The 24676-nt window shown below is 46.5% G+C and overlaps 1 protein-coding gene across 1 annotated transcript in view; it reads left to right on the top strand.

The window, feature by feature from the left end:
* Positions 1–24676, top strand: part of KSR2 (kinase suppressor of ras 2) — a gene marked incomplete at both ends in the record, with an annotated part of 399245 nt that overhangs the window by 334270 nt on the left and 40299 nt on the right. The window contains 4 exons of the mRNA XM_079942603.1: positions 974–1015; positions 1663–1735; positions 4754–4802; positions 6625–6992. Coding sequence (XP_079798729.1) covers positions 974–1015; positions 1663–1735; positions 4754–4802; positions 6625–6992 — 532 coding nt within the window. The remainder of the gene's footprint in view (positions 1–973; positions 1016–1662; positions 1736–4753; positions 4803–6624; positions 6993–24676) is intronic.

Here is a 24676-nt window from a genome sequence, read left to right as displayed (position 1 = left end):
TCACATCCCCAGGACTTATTTGTCTTATAACTAGACATTTGTACCTTTTGACCACCTTCACCCAATTCTATCCCCATTCCCCACTTCTGGCAATCACAGATCTGATCTCTGTTTCCATGAGTTTGTTTTTTTATAGATTCTGCATGTAAGTGAGATCATACTGTTTGTCTTTCTCTCTCTGACTTATTTCACTTAGCATAATACCCTCTAGGTCCACCCATGTTGTCACAAATGACAAGATTTCATTCTTTATTATGGCTGAATAGTTTTCAATTGTGTGTATATATGTGTGTGTGTGTGTGTGTATTCTTTATCCATTTGTCTGTTGATGGGGACTTAGGTTGTTTCCATGTCTTTGGGATAGTGATGTCTTTTCCTTCGGATATATACCCAGAAGTGGAATCACTGGATCATATGGTAGTTCTAATCTTAATACTTTTAGGAGCCCCCATACTGTTTTCTATAGCGGCTCTGCCAATTTACATTCCCATCAACAATGCACAAGGGTTTCCCTTCCTTTACATCTTTACCAACACTTGTTATTTCTTGTCTTTTTGATAACAGACACCCTAACAGTTGTGAGGTGATACCTTATTGTGGTCATAAAAGATTTTTTTTAAGCCACTGTCATCGCTCTGCCAGAAGGGGAAGATTACTGTGTTAGATTATGGCTTTAGAGACTTTTCTCTCTGTATTTGTGTGTCCTCACACATTTACGCATTTAACAGAGATGCTCAGGATGGCTGTCTGAGTTGGGGTGCTCTGTTTTCAGGGAGTGTCAGTGGGAGGGTTGGCTTGGATGTTTCTGGCTTCTTTACACATGTTCTCAGTCCCTTGGAATTCGGGGTGTCTGCAGAAGTCTGGAAACCTCAGGGGCGGGCAGAGAACCACAGGTGGCCGCAGGAGCCCCATTTGTTACCTGAAGGGCCCACCCAGGGCAGCGCTCACTGTGATGTTTTCTTTCTTTCGCAAGCGTCCCACTACTACAAATACAGGCAGCAGTTCATTTTCCCAGGTGAGTTTCATGTGAGCTCAGTTCCTCCCGAGCAAGCTCTCTGAGGCGTGGCAGCTGCTGGAGGGGATGGAGGCGAAGGTTGCCGGGGTGAAGGAGCCCCGAGAGGATGGGGTGGAATCCCCAGACCACAGGCTGGCGGCTGGCTATGGAGGTGGAGGAGGAAGGGTGCGGGGTCCAAGGGCACAGTGGCACCAACGAGGTCCCAGAGCACAGTAGGAAGGCCTGAGTGGGTGGTCTGCAGTGCAAGGATGGGCAAGGGTGAGGAGGGGTCTAGAACCACGTGGCAGGGGAGAGATGGTCAAAGGGGCTTGAATCGGGCACTGGGAGACATGAAACCAAGTAGCCTCATCATCCCAAAGGGGACTCAGGAGTGAGGAGGTTCCAGTGGGTGTTTCAGGCCAGAGGCTTAGGGCCTCCGGCAGCCCCCAGGTGACAGTGGGGAACTTTGTTCAGGATGTCATCTAGACCACTCGTGCACCTAGGCAGGTAAATCCAAGTGGCCGGGGAAGGGAGAGAGGGGATTGTGCAGCCCCAGGGACTCATGGTCTGGTGAGTTCTCAGCTGCCGGCATCTCCTGGGAATCAGGCTTTTGGGGGTGGTTGTGGACCCCGAGTTTGGTTTCTTACTGTCTAATCTTTGACTCTCAGATGTGGTGCCGGTGCCAGAGACGCCGACCCGGGCGCCCCAGGTCATCCTGCATCCAGTGACCTCGAATCCAATGTAAGTGGAACAGAGACGTTTTCCCCTGCCCTGGCCCTTCAGTTTGCTCAGGGTCATGTCTTCTTTCCTCCTTCTCCTGGAAATGATGGGGTGGGAGGTGGGGGAGAAGTATGAGAGGGCCATAGAGACAAGGGAATAACTCAAGCTAAGAGAGAGAGAGTGTGACAGCCCAGGCCAAGAGAGGGACAGTACCCATCCCCTTGAGTCACTTCTGCCTTGTGTCCCTGGCCCTGCCGATCAAGTGTGATTTCCAGGGGCCAGACCACTTCCTTCAGACCCCCAGACCCTCCTATGATCAGAAAGACCACTTCCCCCAGGCAATAGCTGGAGCTTAACGAAAAGGCAATTATTCTACATCATTATCCCCCTTTTAAAAAGGATAATTTAGGTTTATACCAGGGATCAGCAACTTGCAGCCTATGGGACAAATCCAGCTTTCAGCATATTTTTATAAATAAAGTTTTATTAGAACACAGCCATGCCCATTTGTTCACAATGTGCTGTCTATGGAGGCTTTCAGACGACAACAGCAGAGATGAGTAGTTGCAACCGAGACCATATGGCCTGCAAAGTGTAAAATATCTACTACCTGGCCCTTTGCAGAACAAGTTTGCTGATCCCTGGTTTATAACATTATAAAAATAAAACAAGCTAATTTTGCGAAATTTGGACTATTCTATAAAAAAAGAAAGGAAAAATAATCACTTATAATTGCACCACTCTTAGAAGTGTGCTCTATTCATATTTTACATACTTGTGATCCACAGTATATGCAATTTCCATCCTGCTCCGTTTATCCCTTAATGCTATAACATCACATTTTTTCATATTATTCTGGGCTCTTCATACACATTGATTTTAATGAATGTAAGATATCATATCGATGCGGAATAATTTCCTTAACCATTTCCCTACCGCTGGATCTTACATCTTCCTATACCTCACTGTTGTAAACAACTCTGCAACAAACATCTTTGTGTGTGGTGTCTTTAGCATCCTTAAGATACAGACCCTCTTTCCAGGTGGTCTAGTGAAATCACCTTCCTTAACTTCTTTGGTTGTGACCCAAGTCTGGGGCATGCTGGGGACCTAATTCTGATTTGACTTCTTTCCCAACTCACATTTTTGCCTACTCGGTTTTCCTTCTGACTACCCTAGCTGCTCCATCCTTTCTGACCCATGTTATAGCCTTTGTTAAAGACCCAAATGGTACATGTCTGAAATCAAAGCAGGAGCGACTTGCCTAGGGATATTGTGCTGACATCTAGCTCCAGATCATTTCTCTGCTGCACATGAACCGATTCCACAATTCGTGCAAGATGAACTCCAGGCTATTAACTGAGAGTCAGGGAGTGCCAGTGAAAAACGGAGTCCATAAGTGCCTGCGATCTGCTTAAATGTGCGTGGAGTGATGGGAACTGACGCTTTGCAGAAGGGAAATCATTAAGTAGCCCCGGCTGCTGTAATCACGCCTTGATGCAAGCAGAGGCGAGCAGTCCATTTTGTTGGGCATGAGGAAGGACTCCAGCTGCCTTGTTCCACCCAAATCCCCCCCAGTGCATCAGGTTTCCAGCATGTCAGCTGTTGTGATGTGGTTTCCGCCTTCCCAAGCTGTACTGTAAATTATTGGCTAATAGGATGGCAAACGCTACTTCTTTCTCCTTCTTTGAGTTCTTACAGTCTTCCAGACTCCCCCTCACCACTTCTTCTCCAGCAAGCGGACTGACTCTGTCTGCAGGGTCAGCAGCTTTCTGGGTGAGGTCTGAGGGTCAAGATAGGGGAGGTCCCCCTCAAATGAGGAGGTGGGTCGGGGGAACCTGCTAAGCTTCCACTGCGGAAGTAGGAAGGGGGTGTGGTGGCCATTGTGATCCCTTCCTCCCACCAGTTCCAGCTCACTCCGTAAACACATCCTCTGCTCTAAAAACCCACTCCCCCCAAATCCTTTAACACATATGGTGCCCCACATCTCCATCACATACCATGTGCTCCAACACGCCCACACATCCCCAATACATCACCAGTTACACCGTCAAGAATGGCACACCCCCTCCCCCAGCATACCCAGTATGTACACCCAACTCACACGCACACAGAACAACCCCTGCACAGAGCACATTCCATAATACCCACGCAGTCCTCGGTGGACACTTACACTCACATTGTGCCCCCAGCACCCGTATCCAGCTTGTTCCCGTACTCAGAACACAACTGCAGCTCACAAGCTCATGAATATGCATGAATCTCACACACACACACACACACACACACGCACACACACACACACACACACACGCCTGTGTCTTCCACGCCAGTACGGTCTGGCTTCCTCCTCCCCATTCTCACCCTGCACGTGTCTTCTGAACGTGATTGGCAAGGTGCAACTCAAAACACTGCTAACCCTCAAATATATCCAGTAATCCTCTCTCCTGGGAATGTCCACACCCTCCATTTATTCAATACATACCTAACTTTCAACCCTTGTTACCTGTAGCCTTTCTGCACAACAGTAGTAATATAAATATTCCTTAAAGTCAGGAAGCCGTGTCAGTTTCAACTCTGTATCCCTCTAAAGGTCTGGCACTGTTCCTGGCACATAACTCTAACCAAATGAATGAATGAATAAATGAGCAAAAAACCAAATGAACACTAGGATCCTTCCAAAAGATTCAGAACTGTAGAGATCTGATTCATTCTCTCCTAGGGAACACCTAGAGCTCTAAGGATCCTGCCATCCATGGCATTTAGGCCAGTTTATAAGGAAACTGCTAGATTAGTGGAAACCAACAAAGAAAAATGAGCCCTGAGCAGGTCAGAAAATCTATTTAAGACAATGTCCTTGCACACCACTCCTTGGTGGCAAGGTTTTGGATTATTCTAGACACAAGCATTGAAGTGAACTTGCAGAAAAAGGCTTGGTGGTGAGGACTTCTCACTTTAAGACATTTCTTACATGGATCAGGTCAATGCATGGACCCATCTTTTCACCTGAGGGTCACGTTTATTTTTCTTTCTCTAAAGCTTGGAAGGAAATCCATTACTTCAAATTGAAGTGGAGCCAACCTCAGAGGTGAGAACCGGAGAGCAATGAAGCAACTTTTTCCGGGGGCTACCCACTTGGCAAAGCCGACTGATGTCTTTGATGACGCAGAGGGCTTGGGGCGGGCTGGGGGTGCAGAGGCCCTGTTTGATGGCTGTTCTAACTCCGGGACGACTAACGAGCGGGCCCCTCCCGACACTGAGCCTAATGGGCCATTATATGGTGTGCATCACGGAAAAGCTAGTTGTGCAGAAGTTGGCAAGTGACTTGCGTTCTTAGTTGAAAATTCAGCTCAGGGCTGGGTGAGTACCAAGGGGGATGTGCCCCGCTGCTTTCTGAAGAACATGTGGTAGGAGGAGACGGGAGCCTCAGGGACACTGGCTTGGCGGGGTGTTGAGAATGTTCTGGGGCTTCTTCCCACCTGCCAGAGCCCCTGGAGGAATAAATGAAGTCTTCGGGGTGAGAACCAGAGCCCTGACTCCTCGACTCTGCTGGTCTGTCCTGAACTGAAGGGAGTGGAGTCAGGGTTTCCAGAGAAAATCATGTCCTTTTCTGGAACCATTGTGGTAGTTGGAAAATGACCGTGAAGGAAGGTGTATTTCCTGGATAATTTCTCCTGAGTGTGCCGTTGGAGACAGCTTGCTCAGATTCGGGGTCAGAGAGACCTGTACCCAACCAAGGGGCCACCTTCTCCGGCTGTCTTGTCAGACTCCAAGCCCCTGAAAATCCCCCCGGCTCAGGCACCTGCTGCTCCCCCATTCCAGCCAAAGAACCCAAGGGGCAGGACCCTGCAGCCCCAGGTGCCCCCAGACACCAGGCTGCGAAGGTAGGTCCCTGGGCCTTGAGTGTCTAACTGTTGCAGTGGTCATGTCTAAGTGTGCCTGAGTCATGTGGGTGTGCAGGGTAAAAATGAAGAGTCCTGGCCCTGGCCTTATGACATTCTGGTTCAGAAAATCTGGGCGGGGCCTAGGAATCTGCATTTTATAAGCCATCCCAGTGGATGTTTCCTACAGGCGGTCAGGTCTGTGCAAAGAACTCAACAGATATTCACCTTATTGAAAACCTCACACCACCCCCAGGGGCAGATGTCATTAGCCCCACTTTATGATGAGGAAAAGAAGGCCCAGGGAAGTGAAGTGACTTGCCCAAGGTCACACAGCGGCCAGATTCCAGCTCATTTGGTCTGAGTGTTAGGCTCATTCTGTCAACCTCTCCCTCTTGTATCTCAGCTGCACAGGAACCCCCGGCCTCTGGCCTGTGCTGAGTAGCTCTGACATCTCTCAGTTTCTGCCTCCTCAATTCCAAATTCCCTGGGGAAGCGAAGGCCCTCCGTGTCGAGGGTTGTCATGTTATATGTAGGTGTATGGTGTACCCATATTTCAGCCTGTCATTTTCCTTACTCCCACATAAATAATCAGGCAAGTCAAAACATCATGGTCGCGTAGGAGGGCGTCAGATATTAGGATCTGAGGGGCCTGAATCTTAATCCTAGCTCAGCCTGGCTGCCTGACCAGAGCTAGGCACTTCCCACAGGGACCAACCATCCCCGTTTGCCAGTTTTCCAAGTGTGAGACTTTCAGTGCCCAAACGGGTAATGTCATGGGAAACCGGAATACGTGGTCCTCCTAGCATTTCCCCTCTCTGAGCCTCAGTTTCCCTGTAGCACAAGAGGGATGGATTGCCAGGATCTCCCTTTCAGCTCCTTCATTGCAGTACAGTGATAGGCAGGAGGTACCTGGGCAAATAGAGAGACACGTGTGCACCAGCCGAAAACACACAGTGGGGCACAATGGGACCTGGCGGGCAGGTGGGGCAGTGGCGGGAACTGACCCCTCTCCCCCTCTGGCCGCAGAACGAGGAGGGTCACGACGAGGCCGAGGAGTCGGAGGATGACTTTGAGGAGATGAACCTGTCCCTGCTCTCGGCCCGGAGCTTCCCGCGCAAGGCCAGCCAGACCAGCATCTTCCTTCAGGAGTGGGACATCCCCTTTGAGCAGCTGGAGATCGGCGAGCTCATCGGGAAGGGCCGCTTCGGGCAGGTGTACCATGGCCGCTGGCACGGGGAGGTGGCCATCCGGCTGATCGACACTGAGAGGGATAATGAAGACCAGCTCAAGGCCTTCAAGCGGGAGGTGATGGCCTACAGGCAGACACGGCACGAGAACGTGGTGCTCTTCATGGGCGCCTGCATGAGCCCGCCCCGCCTGGCCATCATCACCAGGTCAGTCCCACCCGGGCTCCCCGCCCGTACGCTCGTTCCCAAAGCCCTGCTTCCGGCAGCGTTGAGAAATGCGGGTTCTGGTGAATTCAACATTCTGGTAAATAGAGAGTCTCTGGCTTTACCAAATCACAACTTACATGGTTTGAAGATTTGAGAGTCCAGAAAATACGATTAATGCTAGAACTCTGGCAGAGTGGTGCCCTGGAGCGGGCAACACATGGGGAGTCAGAAAGGTGGATTCTAAACCCGCCTGTGTTCCATATTTGTGAAACAGCGTCTCTGAGACTCACTTTCTCCAAATGTAAATTGAACGGATTAGGCTAAATCAGGGGTCAGCAAACTTTCTCTCTAAAGGACCCAACAGTATTTTTGGCTTTGCGGGCCATACAGTTTCTCTAGTGACTGCACAGCTCTGCTACTGTAGTGTGAAAGCAGCCTGAGACAAGATGTAAATGGATGTACGTGGCTGTGTGCCAATCAAACATTATTAACACAACCAGGCGATGGGCTGGGTTTGGCCTGCAGACCCTAGTTTGTTGACCCCTGGACTGACATTCTGATGACTTGCTCTGGCTTTCATTAAAATAGCAGAGCACTTTTGTCGAACTCTACCATGGTTGTTCTAAATATCCAGGATCCATGGTCTATAGCTGCACAAAAGGGGTAGTTAACAGAGAACTGACATTAAGAAAATGTCACATGATAGGAACTTTCTTGGACTTGCTCTCTCTAACCTGTAGGCATTGAAAAAAAATAGCTTTGGTTTCAGTTGAACAGTTGTGGAACAATCCTTTGGTGTGTTTTTAAACTCTGGCCTTTGCTCCTCTGTTGCATTAGGACTGGCCACAGCAGCAGTGTTCTTGGTGTGTCCTGTGATGCCAGGTGTCCATTAGGAGGCTTCTCATTCTTATTCTCAACCCAAGCAATAAGATCCCAAATACACAAGCCTCACACTTGGGCAGGTGCCATAGTGGGAGCTGTGGGCTCAGGGAAGAGCTGCTGTGTCTTTGATCTGCTCCCTTGTGATCCATACAAAGCCTTTTTGAGTCCATTTGTAAGACCTGGGTGATTGGTAGAAGGTGTGTTATTGTCCGTCACCATTGATTATGCAGCTGGTGGGTTGACTGGAACTCACGTGTCAAATGGTAAGTGCTTGCAAAGGACTAGAGATCTAAGGATGGCCCTTCAACCCTCCTTGAACCAGGGTAGAAATTGACGGTTCTCAACTCTACACAGGACCAGAAGTGGCTCTCAAATAATCAGCCCAGATCATATTCAAGGGCTGAGCTGTCCTGATTAGGTGAGTGTATCAGTAAGCTTTTGCTGAGTAACAAATACCCCAAAGTCACAGTTTCTTTCTAGTCTGCAAACAGTTCTGGGCTGAGCCAGGCTCAGTAGCTGGGCTCTTAGATGTATCTGTGGTCCGCTGGCTGTTCAGACTGAGGGATGGTCAGTCTCAGACACATTCACTCATGTGTCTGCTGTTGGCAGACTGTCAGCTGGGGTGCCTCGGCTCTTCTCCACACAGCCTCTCATCCCCGCAACAGGCCAGCCTGGGCTCATTCCCATGGGTAGTCTCAGGGTTCCAAATGCAGCAAGACAACAAGAGGTCAAGCCCTGTTGGACAAGTGCCTTTCACATCTCTGTCTGCGTTGCATTGGCCAAGTCACGTGGCCAACCTCCATCCAAGGCATGGAGAACAGAGTCTGCCTTTGGATGGGAGCATTTGCAATGCCATGTTGCAAGAACGTGGATGCAGGGAGAGAGACAGTCTGCAGCCATTCTTACCACCTACCACTGCATGTAAGACCCTTAGCTCCCTCTTCTTTCCCCTTTCTAGTATGTATCATCTATATTAGCAGGCTGTCAACGGTCCTTTACTTGAGGTGCACAAGTCTGGTTGGAAGGTGGTCTTTCCCCCACCACTGGCCTTCTGCCCACTGTTCCCACCAGTCTGTTAACCCAGCTTTCTCTCTGGTCAGCCCCTCACCTTCTGACCTGCTGACCCCTCTTTTTCAAATCCCCAAATTAGAAATTTGAAATCCATCATCTCTTCTCCTTTGCCTAGACCCTCTAAGGACCTCCCGGCCTCTGACTTTTTCAGGGGTATCAGTGGAACCCAGTTACCCAAGCCTCCCTCCCCTCTTTCCCAAGGGCTGGCTAATTGGAAATGGATGGATTCAGTCAGCAGCCATCCTTGAAAAAAGAGTGGTCATTATGAAAATGTGTTGCTCCCCCTGCAAGCCAGCTGCGTTGGCAGCCCCTCTTCTATTACATACAGAATTCTGAGTCCCCCTCCCCAAGCACCATAACTGCCTGCAGATTTCACAAATAGCGCAGCCTTTTCCTGGCACCATGATAAAGACTCTGCAGCTTTGGGACATATAATTGGTCTCTGGAGTGTTTTGGTATTTTGTTTGAAGAAGCCAGATGAGCCCCAAAGAAGTGACATTTATTGCATATTATTGTGTCGTTATATATTTATCTTAGAGAGCGGCTGAGTGCCCTCCTCTCTCCCGTTCAGCAACGTCCACTTGTTGGCCACCCAGGTTTCTTATCTGAACATTCAGTTTGAAACCAAATATTTGAGTAATTTGATTAATCACTCGCATTCGTGCAGTTGGTTGGCAGAGGTTGATGGTTGGATGATAGCCAACCAACTGGAACAGTTTCTGGACCCTGGATTTATTTTACAGGGAACATAAGACCAGATAATTACCTGGCATATTCTGGATAAATTCACAATGGCATGTTCTAGCCAATTACCTAGTAATTATCGTTGAAGTTAACAAGTATTTCTAAGATTAGCTTCCTTGTAATGCGATGTGTATGGCTCTTGGGGAATGAGTAATAACCAACTAGTTACCCAATTGCTAGATCCACAAATGCAATTAGCAGCAGTATTGCTAAATCGTTTCACGATTGGGTCATTATGAGATGATTGCAAAGCTATCGACAGTCGGCACAATTGCTCATTTTTTAAAACTCCAGATGGAATTTGAATGCCAATAAAGATAGAGTTGAATGAAAGCATCTCTTATCCTTCTACCTTGCTGCAGCGTTTCTTTTTTTTTTTTTTTTCTTTTTAACATTTATTGGAGTATAATTGCTTTACAATGGTGTGTTAGTTTCTGCTTTACAACAAAGTGAATCGGTTACACATATACATATGTTCCCATATCTCTTCCCTCTTGCGTCTCCCTCCGCCCCACCCTCCCTGTCCCACCCCTTTACGTGGTCACAAACCACCTAGCTGATCTCCCTGTGCCATGCGGCTGCTTCCCACTAGCTATCCACTCTACGTTTGGTAGTGTATATATGTCCATGCCACTCTCTCACTTTGTCACAGCTTACCCTTCCCCCTCCCCATATCCTCAAGTCCATGCTCTAGTACATCTGTGTCTTTATTCCCGTCCTACCCCTAGGCTCTTCATGACATTTTCTTTTTCTTAGATTCCATATATATGTGTTAGCATACGGTATTTGTTTTTCTCCTTCTGACTTACTTCACTCTGTATGACAGACTCCAGGTCCACCCACCTCACTACAAATAACTCAATTTCGTTTCTTTTTATGGCTGAGTAATATTCCATTGTATATATGTGCCACATCTTCTTTATCCATTCATCTGTTGATGGACACTTAGGTTGCTTCCATGTCCTGGCTATTGTAAATAGAGCTGCAATGAACATTTTGGTACATGACTCTTTTTGAATTATGGTTTTCTCAGGGTATATGCCCAGTAGTGGGATTGCTGGGTTGTATGGTAGTTCTATTTGTAGTATTTAAGAAACCTCCACACTGTTCTCCACAGTGGCTGTATCAATTTACATTCCCACCAACAGTGCAAGAGTGTTCCCTTTTCTCCAAACCCTCTCCAGCATTTATTGTTTGTAGATTTTTTGATGATGGCCATTCTGACCAGTGTGAGATGATATCTCATTGCAGTTTTGATTTGCATTTCTCTAATGATTAATGATGTTGAGCATTCTTTCATGTGTTTGTTGGCAATCTGTATATCTTCTTTGGAGAAATGTCTATTTAGGTCTTCTGCCCATTTTTGGATTGGGTTGTTTGTTTTTTTGTTATTGAGCTGCATGAGCTGCTTGTAAATTTTGGAGATGAATCCTTTGTCAGTTGCTTCATTTGCAAATATTTTCTCCCATTCTGAGGGTTGTCTTTTCATCTTGTTTATGGTTTCCTTTGCTGTGCATAAGCTTTGAAGTTTCATTAGGTCCCATTTGTTTATTTTTGTTTTTATTTCCATTTCACTAGGAGATGGGGCAAAAAGGATCTTCCTGTGATTTATGTCACAGAGTGTTTTGTCTATGTTTTCCTCTAAGAGTTTTATAGTGTCTGGCCTTACATTTAGGTCTTTAATCCATTTTCAGCTTATTTTTGTGTATGGTGTTAGGGAGTGTTCTAATTTCATACTTTTATATATACCTGTCCAGTTTTCCCAGCACCACTTATTGAAGAGGCTGTCTTTTCTCCAGTGTATGTTCTTGCCTCCTTAGTCAAAGATAAGGTGACCATATGTGCGTGGGTGTATCTCTGGGCTTTCTATCCTGTTCCATTGATCTATCTTTCTGTTTTTGTGCCAGTACCGTACTGTCTTGATTACTGTAGCTTTGTAGTATAGTCTGAAGTCAGGGAGCCTGATTCCTCCAGCTCCATTTTTTGTTCTCAAGATTGCTTTGGCTATTCAGGGTCTTTTGTGTTTCCATACAAATTGTGAAAATTTTTGTTCTAGTTATGTAAAAAATGCCAGTGGTAGTTTGATAGGGATTGCATTGAATCTATAGATTGCTTTGGGTAGTAGAGTCATTTTCACAATGTTGATTCTTCCAATCCAAGAACATGGTATATCTCTCCATCTATTTGTATCATCTTTAATTTCTTTCATCAGTGTCTTATAATTTTCTGCATACAGGTCTTTTGTCTCCTTAGGTAGGTTTATTCCTAGATATTTTATTCTTTTTGTTGCAGTGGTAAATGGGAGTGTTTTCTTGATTTCACTTTCAGATTTTTCATCATTAGTGTATAAGAATGCCAGAGATTTCTGTGCATTAATTTTGTATCCTGCTACTTTACCAAATTCATTGATTAGCTCTAGTAGTTTTCTGGTAGCATCTTTAGGATTCTCTATGTATAGTATCATGTCATCTGCAAACAGTGACAGCTTTACTTCTTCTTTTGCGATTTGGATTCCTTTTATTTCTTTTTCTTCTCTGATTGCTGTAGCTAGAACTTGCAAAACTATGTTGAATAATAGTGGTGAGAGTGGGCAACCTTGTCTTTTTCCTGATCTTAGTGGAAATGCTTTCAGTTTTTCACCATTGAGGATGATGTTGGCTGTGGGTTTGTCATATATGGTCTTTATTATGTTCAGGAAAGTTCCCTCTATGCCTACCTTCTGCAGGGTTTTTATCATAAATGGGTGTTGAATTTTGTCGAAAGCTTTCTCTGCATCTATTGAGATGATCATATGGTTTTTCTCCTTCAATTTGTTAATATGGTGTATCACGTTGATTGATTTGCGTATGTTGAAGAATCCTTGCATTCCTGGAATAAACCCCACTTGATCATGGTGTATGATCCTTTTCATGTGCTGTTGGATTCTGTTTGCTAGTATTTTCTTGAGAATTTTTGCATCTGTGTTCATCAGTGATATTGGCCTGTAGTTTTCTTTCTTTGTGACATCTTTGTCTGGTTTTGGTATCAGGGTGATGGTGGCCTCGTAGAACGAGTTTGGGAATGTTCCTCCCTCTGCTATATTTTGGAAGAGTTTGAGAAGGATAGGTGTTAGCTCTTCTCTAAATGTTTGATAGAATTCGCCTGTGAAGCCATCTTGTCCTGGGCTTTTGTTTGTTGGAAGATTTTTAATCACATTTTCAATTTCAGTGCTTGTGATTGGTCTGTTCATATTTTCTATTTCTTCCTGGTTCAGTCTCGGCAGGTTGTGCATTTCTAAGAATTTGTCCATTTCTTCCAGGTTGTCCATTTTATTGGCATACAGTTGCTTGTAGTAATCTCTCATGATCTTTTGTATTTCTGCAGTGTCAGTTGTTACTTCTCCTTTATCATTTCTAATTCTATTGATTTGAGTCTTCTCCCTTTTTTTTCTTGATGAGTCTGGCTGATGGTTTATCAATTTTGTTTATTTTCTCAAAGAACCAGCTTTTAGTTTTATTGCTCTTTGCTATCGTTTCCTTCATTTCTTTTTCATTTATTTCTGGTCTGATCTTTATGATTTCTTTCCTTCTGCTAAATTTGGGTTTTTTTTGTTCTTCTTTCTCTAACTGCTTTAGGTGCAAGGTTAGGTTGTTTATTTGAAATGTTTCCTGTTTCTTAAGGTAGGATTATATTGCTATAAACTTCCCTCTTAGAACTGCTTTTGCTGCATCCCATAGGTTTTGGGTCGTCGTGTCTCCATTGTCATTTGTTTCTAGGTATTTTTTGATTTTTTCTTTGATTTCTTCAGTGATCACTTCGTTATTAAGTAGTGTATTGTTTAGCCTCCATGTGTTTGTATTTTTTACAGATCTTTTCGTGTAATTGATATCTTGTCTCATAGCATTGTGGTTGGAAAAGATACTTGATACGATTTCAATTTTCTTAAATTTACCAAGGCTTGATTTGTGACCCAAGATATGATCTATCCTGGAGAATGTTCCATGAGCACTTGAGAAAAATGTGTATTCTGTTGTTTTTGGATGGAATGTCCTATAAATATCAATTAAGTCCATCTTGTTTAATGTGTCATTTAAAGCTTGTGTTTCCGTATTTATTTTCATTTTGGATGATCTGTCCATTGGTGAAAGTGGGGTGTTAAAGTCCCCTACTATGATTGTGTTACTGTCAATTTCCCCTTTTATGGCTGTTAGTATTTGCCTTATGTACTGAGGTGCTCCTATGTTGGGTGCATAAATATTTACAATTGTTATATCTTCTTCTTGGATTTATCCCTTGATCATTATGTAGTGTCCTTCTTTGTCTCTTCTAATAGTCTTTATTCTAAAGTCTATTTTGTCTGATATGAAAATTGCTACTCCAAGCCGATTTCCATTTGCATGGAATATCTTTTTCCATCCCCTCACTTTCAGTCTGTATGTGTCCCTAGGTCTGAAGTGGGTCTCTTGTAGACAGCATATATACGGGTCTTGTTTTTGTATCCATTCAGCCAGTCTGTGTCTTTTGGTGGGAGCATTTAATCCATTTACATTTAAGGTAGTTATCAATATGTATGTTCCTATTACCATTTTCTTAATTGTTTTGGGTTTGTTATTGTAGGTCTTTTCCTTCTCTTGTGTTTCTTGCCTAGAGAAGTTCCTTTAGCATTTGTTGTAAAGCTGGTTTGGTGGTGCTGCACTCTCTCAGCTTTTGCTTGTCTGTAAATGTTTTAATTTCTCCATCAAATCTGAATGAGATCCTTGCTGGGTAGAGTAATCTTGGTTGTAGGTTTTTCTCGGTCATCACTTTAAATATGTCCTGCCACTCCCTTCTGGCTTGCAGAGTTTCTGCTGAAAGATCAGCTGTTAACCTTATGGGGAGTCCCTTGTGTGTTATTTGTTGTTTTTCCCTTGCTACTTTTTGTATGTTTTCTTTGTATTTAATTTTTGATAGTTTGATTAATATGTGTCTTGGCATGTTTCTCCTTGGATTTATCCTGTATGGGACTCTGTGCTTCCTGGACTTGATTAACTATTTTCTTTCCCATATTAGGGAAGTTTTCAACTATAATCTCTTCAAATATTTTCTCAGTCCCTTTCTTTTTCTCTTCTTCTTCTGGGACCCCTATAATTCGAATGTTGGTGCGTTTAATGTTGTCCCAGAGGTCTCTGAGACTGTCCTCAGTTCTTTTCATTCTTTCTTCTTTATTCTGCTCTGCAGTAGTTATTTCCACTATTTTATCTTCCAGATCACTTATGCATTCTTCTGCCTCAGTTATTCTGCTATTGATCCCTTCTAGAGTATTTTTAATGTCATTTATTGTGTTGCTCATTGTTGCTGTTTCCTCTTTAGTTCTTCTAGGTCCTTGTTAAATGTTTCTTGCATTTTCTCTATTCTATTTCCAAGATTTTGGATTATCTTTACTATCATTATTCTGAATTCTTTTTCAGGTAGACTGCCTATTTCCTCTTTATTTGTTAGGTCTGGTGGGTTTTTACCTTGCTCCTTCATCTGCTGTGTGTTTTTCTGTCTTTTCATTTTGCTTATCTTACTGTGTTTGGGGTCTCCTTTTTGCAGGCTGCAGGTTCGTAGTTCCCATTGTTTTTGGTGTCTGTCCCCAGTGGCTAAGGTTGGTTCAGTGGGTTGTGTAGGCTTCCTGGTGGAGGGGACTAGTGCCTGTGTTCTGGTGGATGAGGCTGGATCTTGTCTTTCTGGTGGGCAGGTCCACGTCTGGTGGTGTGTTTTGGGGTGTCTGTGGACTTATTATGATTTTGGGCAGCCTCTCTGCTAATGGGTGGGGTTGTGTTCCTGTCTTGCTAGTTGTTTGGCATAGGATGTCCAGCACTGTAGCTTGCTGGTCGTTGAGTGAAGCTGGGTGCTGGTGTTGAGATGGAGATCTCTGGGAGATTTTCGCCGTTTGATATTACGTGGAGCTGGGAGGTCTCTTGTAGACCAGTGTCCTGAAGTTGGCTCTCCCACCTCAGAGGCACAGCACTAACTCCTGGCTGCAGCACCAAGAGCCTTTCTTCCACACGGCAAATTTCAGGCACCCTTCTTCAGTATGTTTTATAGGCATGTTCAGGAAACACAGCAGTGACTAACACAGATGAGTATAGCCTCTCTCGAGCTTTCGCGCCACCCTAGTCTCGGAGTTCCCGCCCCTGCTCCTCAGGCCGCGTCCCCGTGCGAGGCGGGGCTGTGTGGTGACGCCACTGCAGCGTTTCTTAGACCACGGTTTCCCCATCTGTAAAATGAGCAGGTAAAAGCAGATGTTTGTTGCAGGGTCCTTCTTTGGTTCTCTGAGACTGGGCTGCTTCAGAAGCAGACTGGAACTGCTCTGGAGCTGCACTTCCCAAAATACGGTCCACCAGGACTTGCTGCATCAGAGCCAGCAAAGGGAGGTGGGTCGCTAAAATGCAGGCTCCTGGGTGCTACCTCTATTAGTTTCCTAGGGCTGTCATGACAAACTGCCACAAACTTGATGGCTTAAAACACCACACATTCATTCTCTTACGGGTCTGCAGGTCCGAAGCCTGGAGTGGGTCTCACTAGGCTAATATCAAGGCAAGCCTGCTTTCTTTTCTGGAGGCTACAGAGGAGAATCTGTGTCCTTGCCTTTCCCAGCCTTTGGAGCTGCCTTCCTTGCATTTCTTGGCTTGTGGCCCCTTCCTCCATCTTCAAAGCCAGCAGCATGGTGTCTTCTGGCATCACGGATCACATCTCCCTCTTATAAGGACTCTTGTGATTACGTGTAGGATCCACCCAGATAATCCAAGACAATCTCCCATTTCAAGATGCTTGACTTAATCACACATGCCAAGTCCCTTTTGCCGTATAAAGTAACTGTCACCGTTTCTAGCGATTAGTAGCTGGACAGCGTTGGCAGTCATTTTTCAGTCTGCCACATACCCTCAGTCTGGTGCATCCAGTCTATTTGTAGGTGAAGCCTTTTCAACCAAGCTCCCCGGCCCATTCTAATTTGACGAATATTTGGGAACCCTGCCTTAGAGAGTGTTGCCAGGAAGTACTGTTATGTGCCCAGCATTGGTGTCAGATGTGTCCAGCTCGTGCAAAGGGAAATGGAAGCGGGGAAAATTTCCAAGGAAAACAGACCAGACAGAATTACGTAGTATTGGGATCTCGGTGGGAGGTAATTCGTTATTTATCTGGTGACAGGGGTAGGGGTCAACCTACCTTAGCTTGGGGCCATGGAGACAAAGACAAAGCAAATCCCTGAAATTGACGTCTCCGAGAGGGCTTCACTGGGGGATACTGATCCCACTGAACCCATCCCTGCTGTGTTACAGATGTGGACACTGAGACCAGGAGAGGAAAAGTGGAGCCAGGACAGGAGCACAGGTCTCCATCGTCAATACACCTCATTCTCTGACTTGAAAACCCCATCCTTCTCCAATGCTTGTTCATCCATCCATCCATCCCACAGATATTTAGCACCAGGCATTTTGCTGAACGTTAGGGGACGATGGTGAGCAAGACAGACGTGGACCCGGTTCACAGAGTGCTGCCATTTTTAGTAGGAGAGACAGACTAGTACTAAGGTGGTAATGAGATAATTCAAGCAGGTCCCAGTCTGTTGAGGGAAACAAACTGGAGAGATGTGCTACAGAGGGACTTGGGTGTCGGGGTTATTTTGCGGGGGTGTGGGGGGGGTCCAGGAAGCCTCTCTGAAGAAGTGGTATTTGGGCAGGGACCTGGATGCTAGGAGCCAGCTGTGCAGACTCAGGGGCAGGGCATACCCAGCAGAGGGAACAGCAGATGCAAAGGTCCTGGGGTAGGAATAAGCAGGGAGTGTTTGAGAACCAGAAGGAAGACTGTGGTGGCAAAGCACGGTGGCTGAGGGCAAAAGGGTAGAAGATGAGGGTAAAGAAGTTGGCAGGAGCCAGACTGTGGAGGGGAGGGGGCTCTCCAGCCTGGTTGGGGAGCGGGGGGGTTTTAAAACAACCGACAGCTACCCCAGTCTCTCAGCCTCGACACTGTGACATTTGGGGCTGGATGATTCATTTATGGGGTCTGTCGCGTGTGCTCTGGGATGTTTAGCAGCGTCCCTGCCTCCTTCCCACTAAATGCCGGTAGTACCAAGTCCCTAGTTATGATAACCCAGATGTATTCAAACATTGCCAACGTCCTCTGGGGCAAAGTCGCCCCAGTGAGAACTATTGCCCTGGGGTCTCTAATTTAATTAGCCTGGATGGGGCTGGGACCTCAGTACAAAACCTCCCCAGGGACTCTATCGGCAGTCAGGAGACGCTCTGAGACCCTCTGTCGTAGGACCTAAAAGCTTGGTCTGGATTTTATGCTCCACGCAGCAAGCAGGGACAACATCTGGTGTCTTTGAGGGCAAAAACTGGGAAACTTCCAAAATGAAGGGTGACAGCCCAAGGGAAGTATTTTGTCAGCTGCAGAGGCAACAAAAGTTCAACGAAATGTCAATTTATCTACCCTAACTTCCCAACGTGATCAGAGAGCTGATGGCTTCACCTGCCGCCAGCATCCTCTCCTCCAGCCCATCCCACTGCCCTTGGCCAGCCCAGGAAAGGCTGTGTTATGGAGACCGCCCTATCGTGGTTGTTGTTTTAACAGCGGACGAGGGTCTGCACCAGTGTAGAGGAAGCCGAGGGAGGGAGAAACTGCCTCATTCTGCCCAGAAAGGTTTATCACAATGTCTCGTTGTCCTCCTCAGCTTCTGCACCAGCCCTCCCTCAGGACAGGAGGACACGGAGAGCTGTGGGCCAGGCAGAGACTGTGGTTCTGTCACCTGCTTCCTTTTCTTGCAACTGAAGGAGGCGCAACTGATCTTCATTGTTGAAACCATTTCACTGATTGAGGGGCATTTATTTAATGTTAATAAATGCAGAACCCCCAAAAGCAACAGATTCCACCAGCCTTCAGCACGGCACAGTGATGGTCTCCCGGTTATCACTGTGCCCATTTTACAGGTGGGAAGACTGAGATCTGAGGTTGGCGAGGTCAAGGGAGCCCTTGCCCAGGTCATAGAACAAATAATTGGCAGAACTTGGAGTTGAGCAAATGTACATCTGAATATTAGTTTAGCATGTTCCTTCTTTGCCACCGGGTTGAGGGGGATGGGCTCAGCTCATAAGCAATAACCGGTCGGGGGAGTTTGCCACCTTTGATCATATCCAAATCAGCTGGTGAACTTGGTAACAATACAAGGCCATGCCCCGTCTCACTCCAACGAGCCAAGGCCTCTGACTTTTAAGTCCAGAAGCATATTAAGTTCCAGAGGATTGGGTACACCACAGTTTGAGAACCACTTTCTTATTAAACTGAGTTTCATTTTTTTGGAGCTTTGATTTTCTGTGTACTTCTGAAATGCCCTGTAATTTCCCATGGGGCCAACACACCCACCTCTTCCGTGTACACCCTAAATGACACCCCAGCTCTCTCCTTTCTCTCTCCCATTCTTGTCCTCTCTCCCACACCCCTTCTCTCATTCGTACAAACACATGCTGTGTTATTCTCTTTCCCTGTAAGACTCATTTCATTAATATTAGCAACTCACAAAGGTCGGATAGCCCAGAAGTCCCCACCCCCCAAATAATTTTCTAGAATTCCCCAAATTGTTTAAATCTGTGCTTCATAGTGTGCCCCACCCCCACCCCCAACCAGCATCACCTGGCAACTTGTTAGAAATGCAAATTCTTATCCCCTCCCTGCCAATCAGAGGCTTGGGGGTGGGCCCAAGCCCCTCCAGGAGACTCTGATGCATGCTGGAGCTCAGACCCCTGCTTTAAAGAAACCTGTTCCTGCTTCCTGTGCTGGGCGAGCGGACTTTTCTACTGCCTAGAGTTTCCTGCATACTTCAAAACCTCCTTGCCCCCTCACCCAGCGATTCTGCCAGGAGGCACTGAGAGGTGAGCAGCTGAGTCCAAGGTGAGTGAGGGCCTAGAATGTCCCAGTGTGAGAACCAGCAGGGGCCTTAGAGCCGTCTCTTAGCTTCAGTTCACGAATGTACCTTCCACGGTCATTTACTGGACCTGAGAGCCAGGCTGGGGGCTGGATGCTCAGAACAGAGTTCCTACATTTTACACAAGGACTTCATGTGCCAGTAGAAGAGACAGATAATAACAAGTTAAACAGATCATTAAGATAATTAAAGCATTTTGTTAAGTGCTGTGAAGGCCAGAAACAGTGGGAGGGCTGGGGTCAGAGCCACAGGTTTGCGACTTTGAAGAGGCGCTCGGAAGAGCTGTCCAGGGCGGGGGGGTGACATTTGAGCTGAGACCTAAGGACGAGGAGGAGATGGCTGTGCAGAGAGGCAGAGAAAGCAGTCTGAGCAGCAGTACAGCAGGCGCAAAGCCCCTGAGGTTGTTACAGAACCAAATTTGGGTTTGCTCACCTACGCACAGTAAGGCCAACCTACTGACACCAGGTTGTGGTGAAGGAAGGTGCAGCATTCACTGCAGGGTGTCCAGCAAGGAGTACAGCCTGAACTCTCCAATGGCCCTCAGGGAAGTGTTTTTAAAGACAGAGTGAGGGAGGAGGGTGTGGGGTATGTGATCAGCTCGTGGACATTCTTCTGATTGGCTGGTGGTGGAGTAATCGGGAGTCAACATCATCAATCTTCTGGCTCCAGCCGGTGTGGTCTGGGGTCTCCGTGCTTGTGGGCAGCACGTAGTTAATTCCACCTGGTGGGGGATTCAGTATCTGCAAAACAGCTCAGAGGATGTGGCTCAGAATATTATCTACAACCCTTGAAGAGGAACTAAAGGTCCTTGACTTTGCTTAATGGCTAAACTATTATTGTTTTGTCTTGCTTGACTGTTTTCCTTTGTTTCTGCATTTTCTCACTTCTCTAATTAAATTTGTTCTTTGAAACCCAGGGAAGGCCTGGGAGGCTAAAATTTTTCTATAAACTAGAGGCAAGGGGAGGACATGGCAGGGGGTGTCTATCCCGGGAAGGCCCCATAGGGTTCTGCTCGGTTACAATCCCCCCTTTTCTTCGATACTCCTCAATCTTGAGGGGGAACAGGGGCGGGACGAGAAAAGGAATAAAGTTTTGGGTACAGAGGTGACTCATAAACTCGGCAGCGGAACCCGGTTTTAGGTGGACTGGGTTTCATGGTGGGAATGAGATGGGCACGTCTGACCACAAGGAAACAAGTGCGAGTAATGGCAGGGTTGGGGGAGGGAAGGAGCTGCGGGGCCTCAGAAGTGCAGCTGAAGCCTTGCTGTTTATCCTAATGCCGGGGAAGCTAGTGAAAGATTTTAAACAGGAGCTGCTCCCACCGCTCTGGAAGTTTCCTGGTGGCCTGGCTGCTGCCTCCTTTGACACTCAGCTGCTTGTATCAAATGTGTTGAAACCCATTTGGTCGAGAGCCATGAGGCCATCGACCAAGCCCAGCTTTGAAGGACACAGGCCGAGGTGTCCCGGCCGTCAGCGTGATGTTTCTACCGCGTGGAGCTTCAGGAAAGATACTGAATGATTCCTCTGCATTTGGGGACACGGTGAACTTCATCAAGATGCTTTTGCAGGGACAGGACTAGGAGGAAGTGTTACATAAACGTCTGGTCTCGATGGAGGGGTTCGGGCTGTGCACCCCAGGAAAGAGAAGGAAGGAAGGACAGCGTTTCCCCACTGCTGACGGGAAGATTTTATTTCTCACTTAGTGCGTGTCATCAGCCCCCTTGCTGGGTGCCCAGAGTCCACGCGCAATTCTGCAGTCATGTCATCTTGACTGTATTGCCCACATGCACACGTCCCCATCTCCCAGGGGTGAGGTAGTACTGAAATCCCACAGGGCCTCATTTGCACAGCATTTTAAATCCAGTAAGTATCAAGAGCTATGTAATAGGTTATTTATTTCCAACTCCAAATCAGTTCCTGTTTTTCATGTTTTCAAATATAATAGTGCCAAGCTGCTATGTTTGACAAATGGAGGACGCTGCCTTCTGCTAAGATGGTAACTCAGTGCCTGAATGAGATCTCGACTTACGTTTTCTGTAACTCTGTACTTGTGGGCTTTCTGATTTTTTTTTTCTTCAGGCCAGTTTGACTGTCCTAAATATATCATACAAGAGTTGGGAGGCCTGAGCACATGAAGATTCCTCCCCCCGCCCCCGTCATCTAGTGGAATTGGCTTCCTTTTATGTTCAAAAAGCTGAATTGCTTTCCCTTTTTATAAAGCACAGCTGAAAAGGTTTTTTTTGTCTGTGGCTGTCTTCAATTGTGCTGGAATTTAAAATGCCCCGGCACTTTTGTGAAGGAAGCCTATAAATGTACTAAATCATTATTATTGTTATTAGCATCATTTCATGTATATTGTACATGCCTGTTGGTAAATGATCATGTGACCAGCAGAGGACTTGCATGGGTGAAGATTATGCCACTGGCCACCACTTTCCTCGAATCTCAAAGATTCTACACTGGCATGTGTGACATCTGTCATCCCTTGACTTTTGCATCTTATTACACAAGTGATAACTCGTTTGTTGTTGAAAATACAGATCAGCAAAAAGAAGAAGGTGAAATTCACCCAGAATGTCTCCAGCCAGAGAGAATCACATTAACATTTTGCTCTGTATCCTTCCAGGCAGTTTTCTGAGTATATATGCCAACTCACAGTCTGTATTTGTCAGGGTAATAGTAGCTGCTGTAACAAATAAGCCTTGAAACATTAAGTGGCTTAACACAAGAGAAGTGTATTTCTTGCTCATGTAATAGTTCAAGGTGGGTGTTTCTGGATGGCACGTGGCTGTTCTCCGTGTGTAGAGGGATTCACACCCAATCCCATCTTTTGGAGTTGTCCCCAGGGCTCAGAATCCTCTGCTTCTAGTTGGGCGAAGAGGAAGAACATGAAGGGTCATATGGGAGGTTTCCATGAGCCAAGCTGAGAAGTGGTGCACATCATTCCACTCGTGTGCCATAGGCTGTCCCAGTCCCTTGGCCACACCTGACTGCAAGGGAGACTGAGAAATGACTCACTGTATCCCTGGGAAGAAAACGACGTGGCTTTTGATGAAGAGCCAGCAGTTCTGTGACAAGCACACATTTATGGGTAGATCTCCTTCTCCCATTGAAGGTAGACTCCTCCACCAACCCTGTTCGTGGCCGGCTATTTTCACTATATAACTTCTGCATGGATAATACCTGTTTGGGTTTGAGTCTGTTATTGCCAATGTCGTTACTCCTGTTTGCCTCAGTTTTCTCATCTGTAAAATGGGGATAACAATGATCTCTTTTGCAAGGTAGGGATAAGAATTGGAGATCTTGTATGAAAAGGCTGTAGCTTAATGCCTCCTGTAACTGGAGGTGCTTGATACCTTGTATCTTCCGGTCACTGTGGTAATAATGATGACATTCTAACAGTGATGATGCCAGCAATAATGAAAATGATAGCAGCAATTAGGAGAAGTAGTATATTTTCAGGTGCCAAAGCCTTGGTGCTACAAAGAGGAGATGTTTTATGTTTATTATAATATCAGATGATATGAATTGATTGCTGTGGTTTGACCTCTTTGGTTTGTGACCTAGCTCTGCTCCAGGCTTGTGCCTTGGCCACGTGGCTTAACCTCTGTAAGCTTTGAGCTGCCCAGGAGATATCAAGTTGGGACTGAATATACTGGTCTAAAGCTCAGATGAAAGGTCGGGGCTGGAAATAAACGCGTGTGAGTCATCTGTGTAGAAGTGGTGATTGAAGCTCTGGGCTTCAGTGGACGCTGAGGTCATCCTCCTCTCTCCCCTAGGTGACCCTGGAGGGTCATCCAAAGGCAGAGCCTGGAGCATCTCCAGCACTGGGTGGCCTGGTCAGGAAGGGCCACCCTGCACAAGAGACTGAGAAGAAGCAGGCAGGGCAGTAGAAGCAACCAGAAGCACCTGGAGTCAGGAAGCCAATCCAAAGAGGCTCCCGCCGCCCAGCTTCCCTGCCCCCGGTCCCTCCTAACGACATCACTGTGTTTTATTTTCCACAGGGCACTTCTCACCACAAGATAATATTTTGTTCCTCAGTTTCTTTACTGCTTGCCTCCTTTCCCTACATCCCCTCCCCCACACCTTAGAACAGAAGCCCCAGGAACGCAGGACCTCAGCTGTTTGACACACCTCTGTGTCCCCAGCCCCTAAAATATTAGGTCCTCCTTAAATACGTTTTGAATGAATGAATAACAGATTCCAAAACTACATTCGCACGCGTTATCACAGCCTGCTTCTCTAGGCAAGTATGGTAGCAAACAATGGATGGTACCATTTACTTAGAATCACTGAGGAATGAGTGGGACTTAAGTAAAATATAGTACAAACCAGTCATGGGGTGGCTGTAGGGTGTGGGAGAGTTAGTGGTGATGACAAGAAAAAAGATGCCAATAAGGTGATGTAGATGATAAAAATACAATAAAGAGGCTGAATGGTTTGGGGATATTTGCTTCCAACGCTCATCACGTATAACGTCCTGGCCCTTATGTTGGGAATGAAAAGAGGTGGGCATGGCCTCTGCAGCCGTGCCACTTACAGGCAGACAAGTAACTGGGTGATTCTCAAAGTGTCCTAATGGCTGTCGTAGGATCACGGGGGGCTGGCTGTGGGGCCCCAGAGTGGCCCCCTTATCCAACCAATTGGCCAGATGGACAAGAAGATATTGGCATTCCCAGTAGAGGGGCCGGCACGTGCAAAGGGCTGGAGGTTAGGGGCCAGCAAGGCCAGGGGGATGGGGGCGCGATGGGACGCAAGAGGCAGGAACTGGCATGTAGGATCCATATGGGGAATAACAAGAGACAGGAAGCTGGAGATGGTCTTAAAGGACCTCGAGAGCCAAGCTAAGGACTCGGAACTCTTCTCCTAAAGGCAGGAGGAAGCCACCCAGAGTTGTAACCAGAGGAGTGACAATGTCCGGTTTGCAATTTAGAAAGACCGCTTTGGGGCGATCCCTTTTCTTAGGAGAGCTTGTCTCAGGATTGTTGACGTGCTTCCCCGATTTAAGAAGGGTGTGGACAGTCGGTGTTGATCCTAATCTGACGTCAGTGGGAACCAGCGC

This window comes from Stenella coeruleoalba, assembly GCF_951394435.1.
Source record: "Stenella coeruleoalba genome assembly, chromosome: 14".
Classification (NCBI taxonomy): Eukaryota; Metazoa; Chordata; class Mammalia; order Artiodactyla; family Delphinidae; genus Stenella; species Stenella coeruleoalba.
This window is presented reverse-complemented; position numbering and strand designations above follow the sequence as displayed.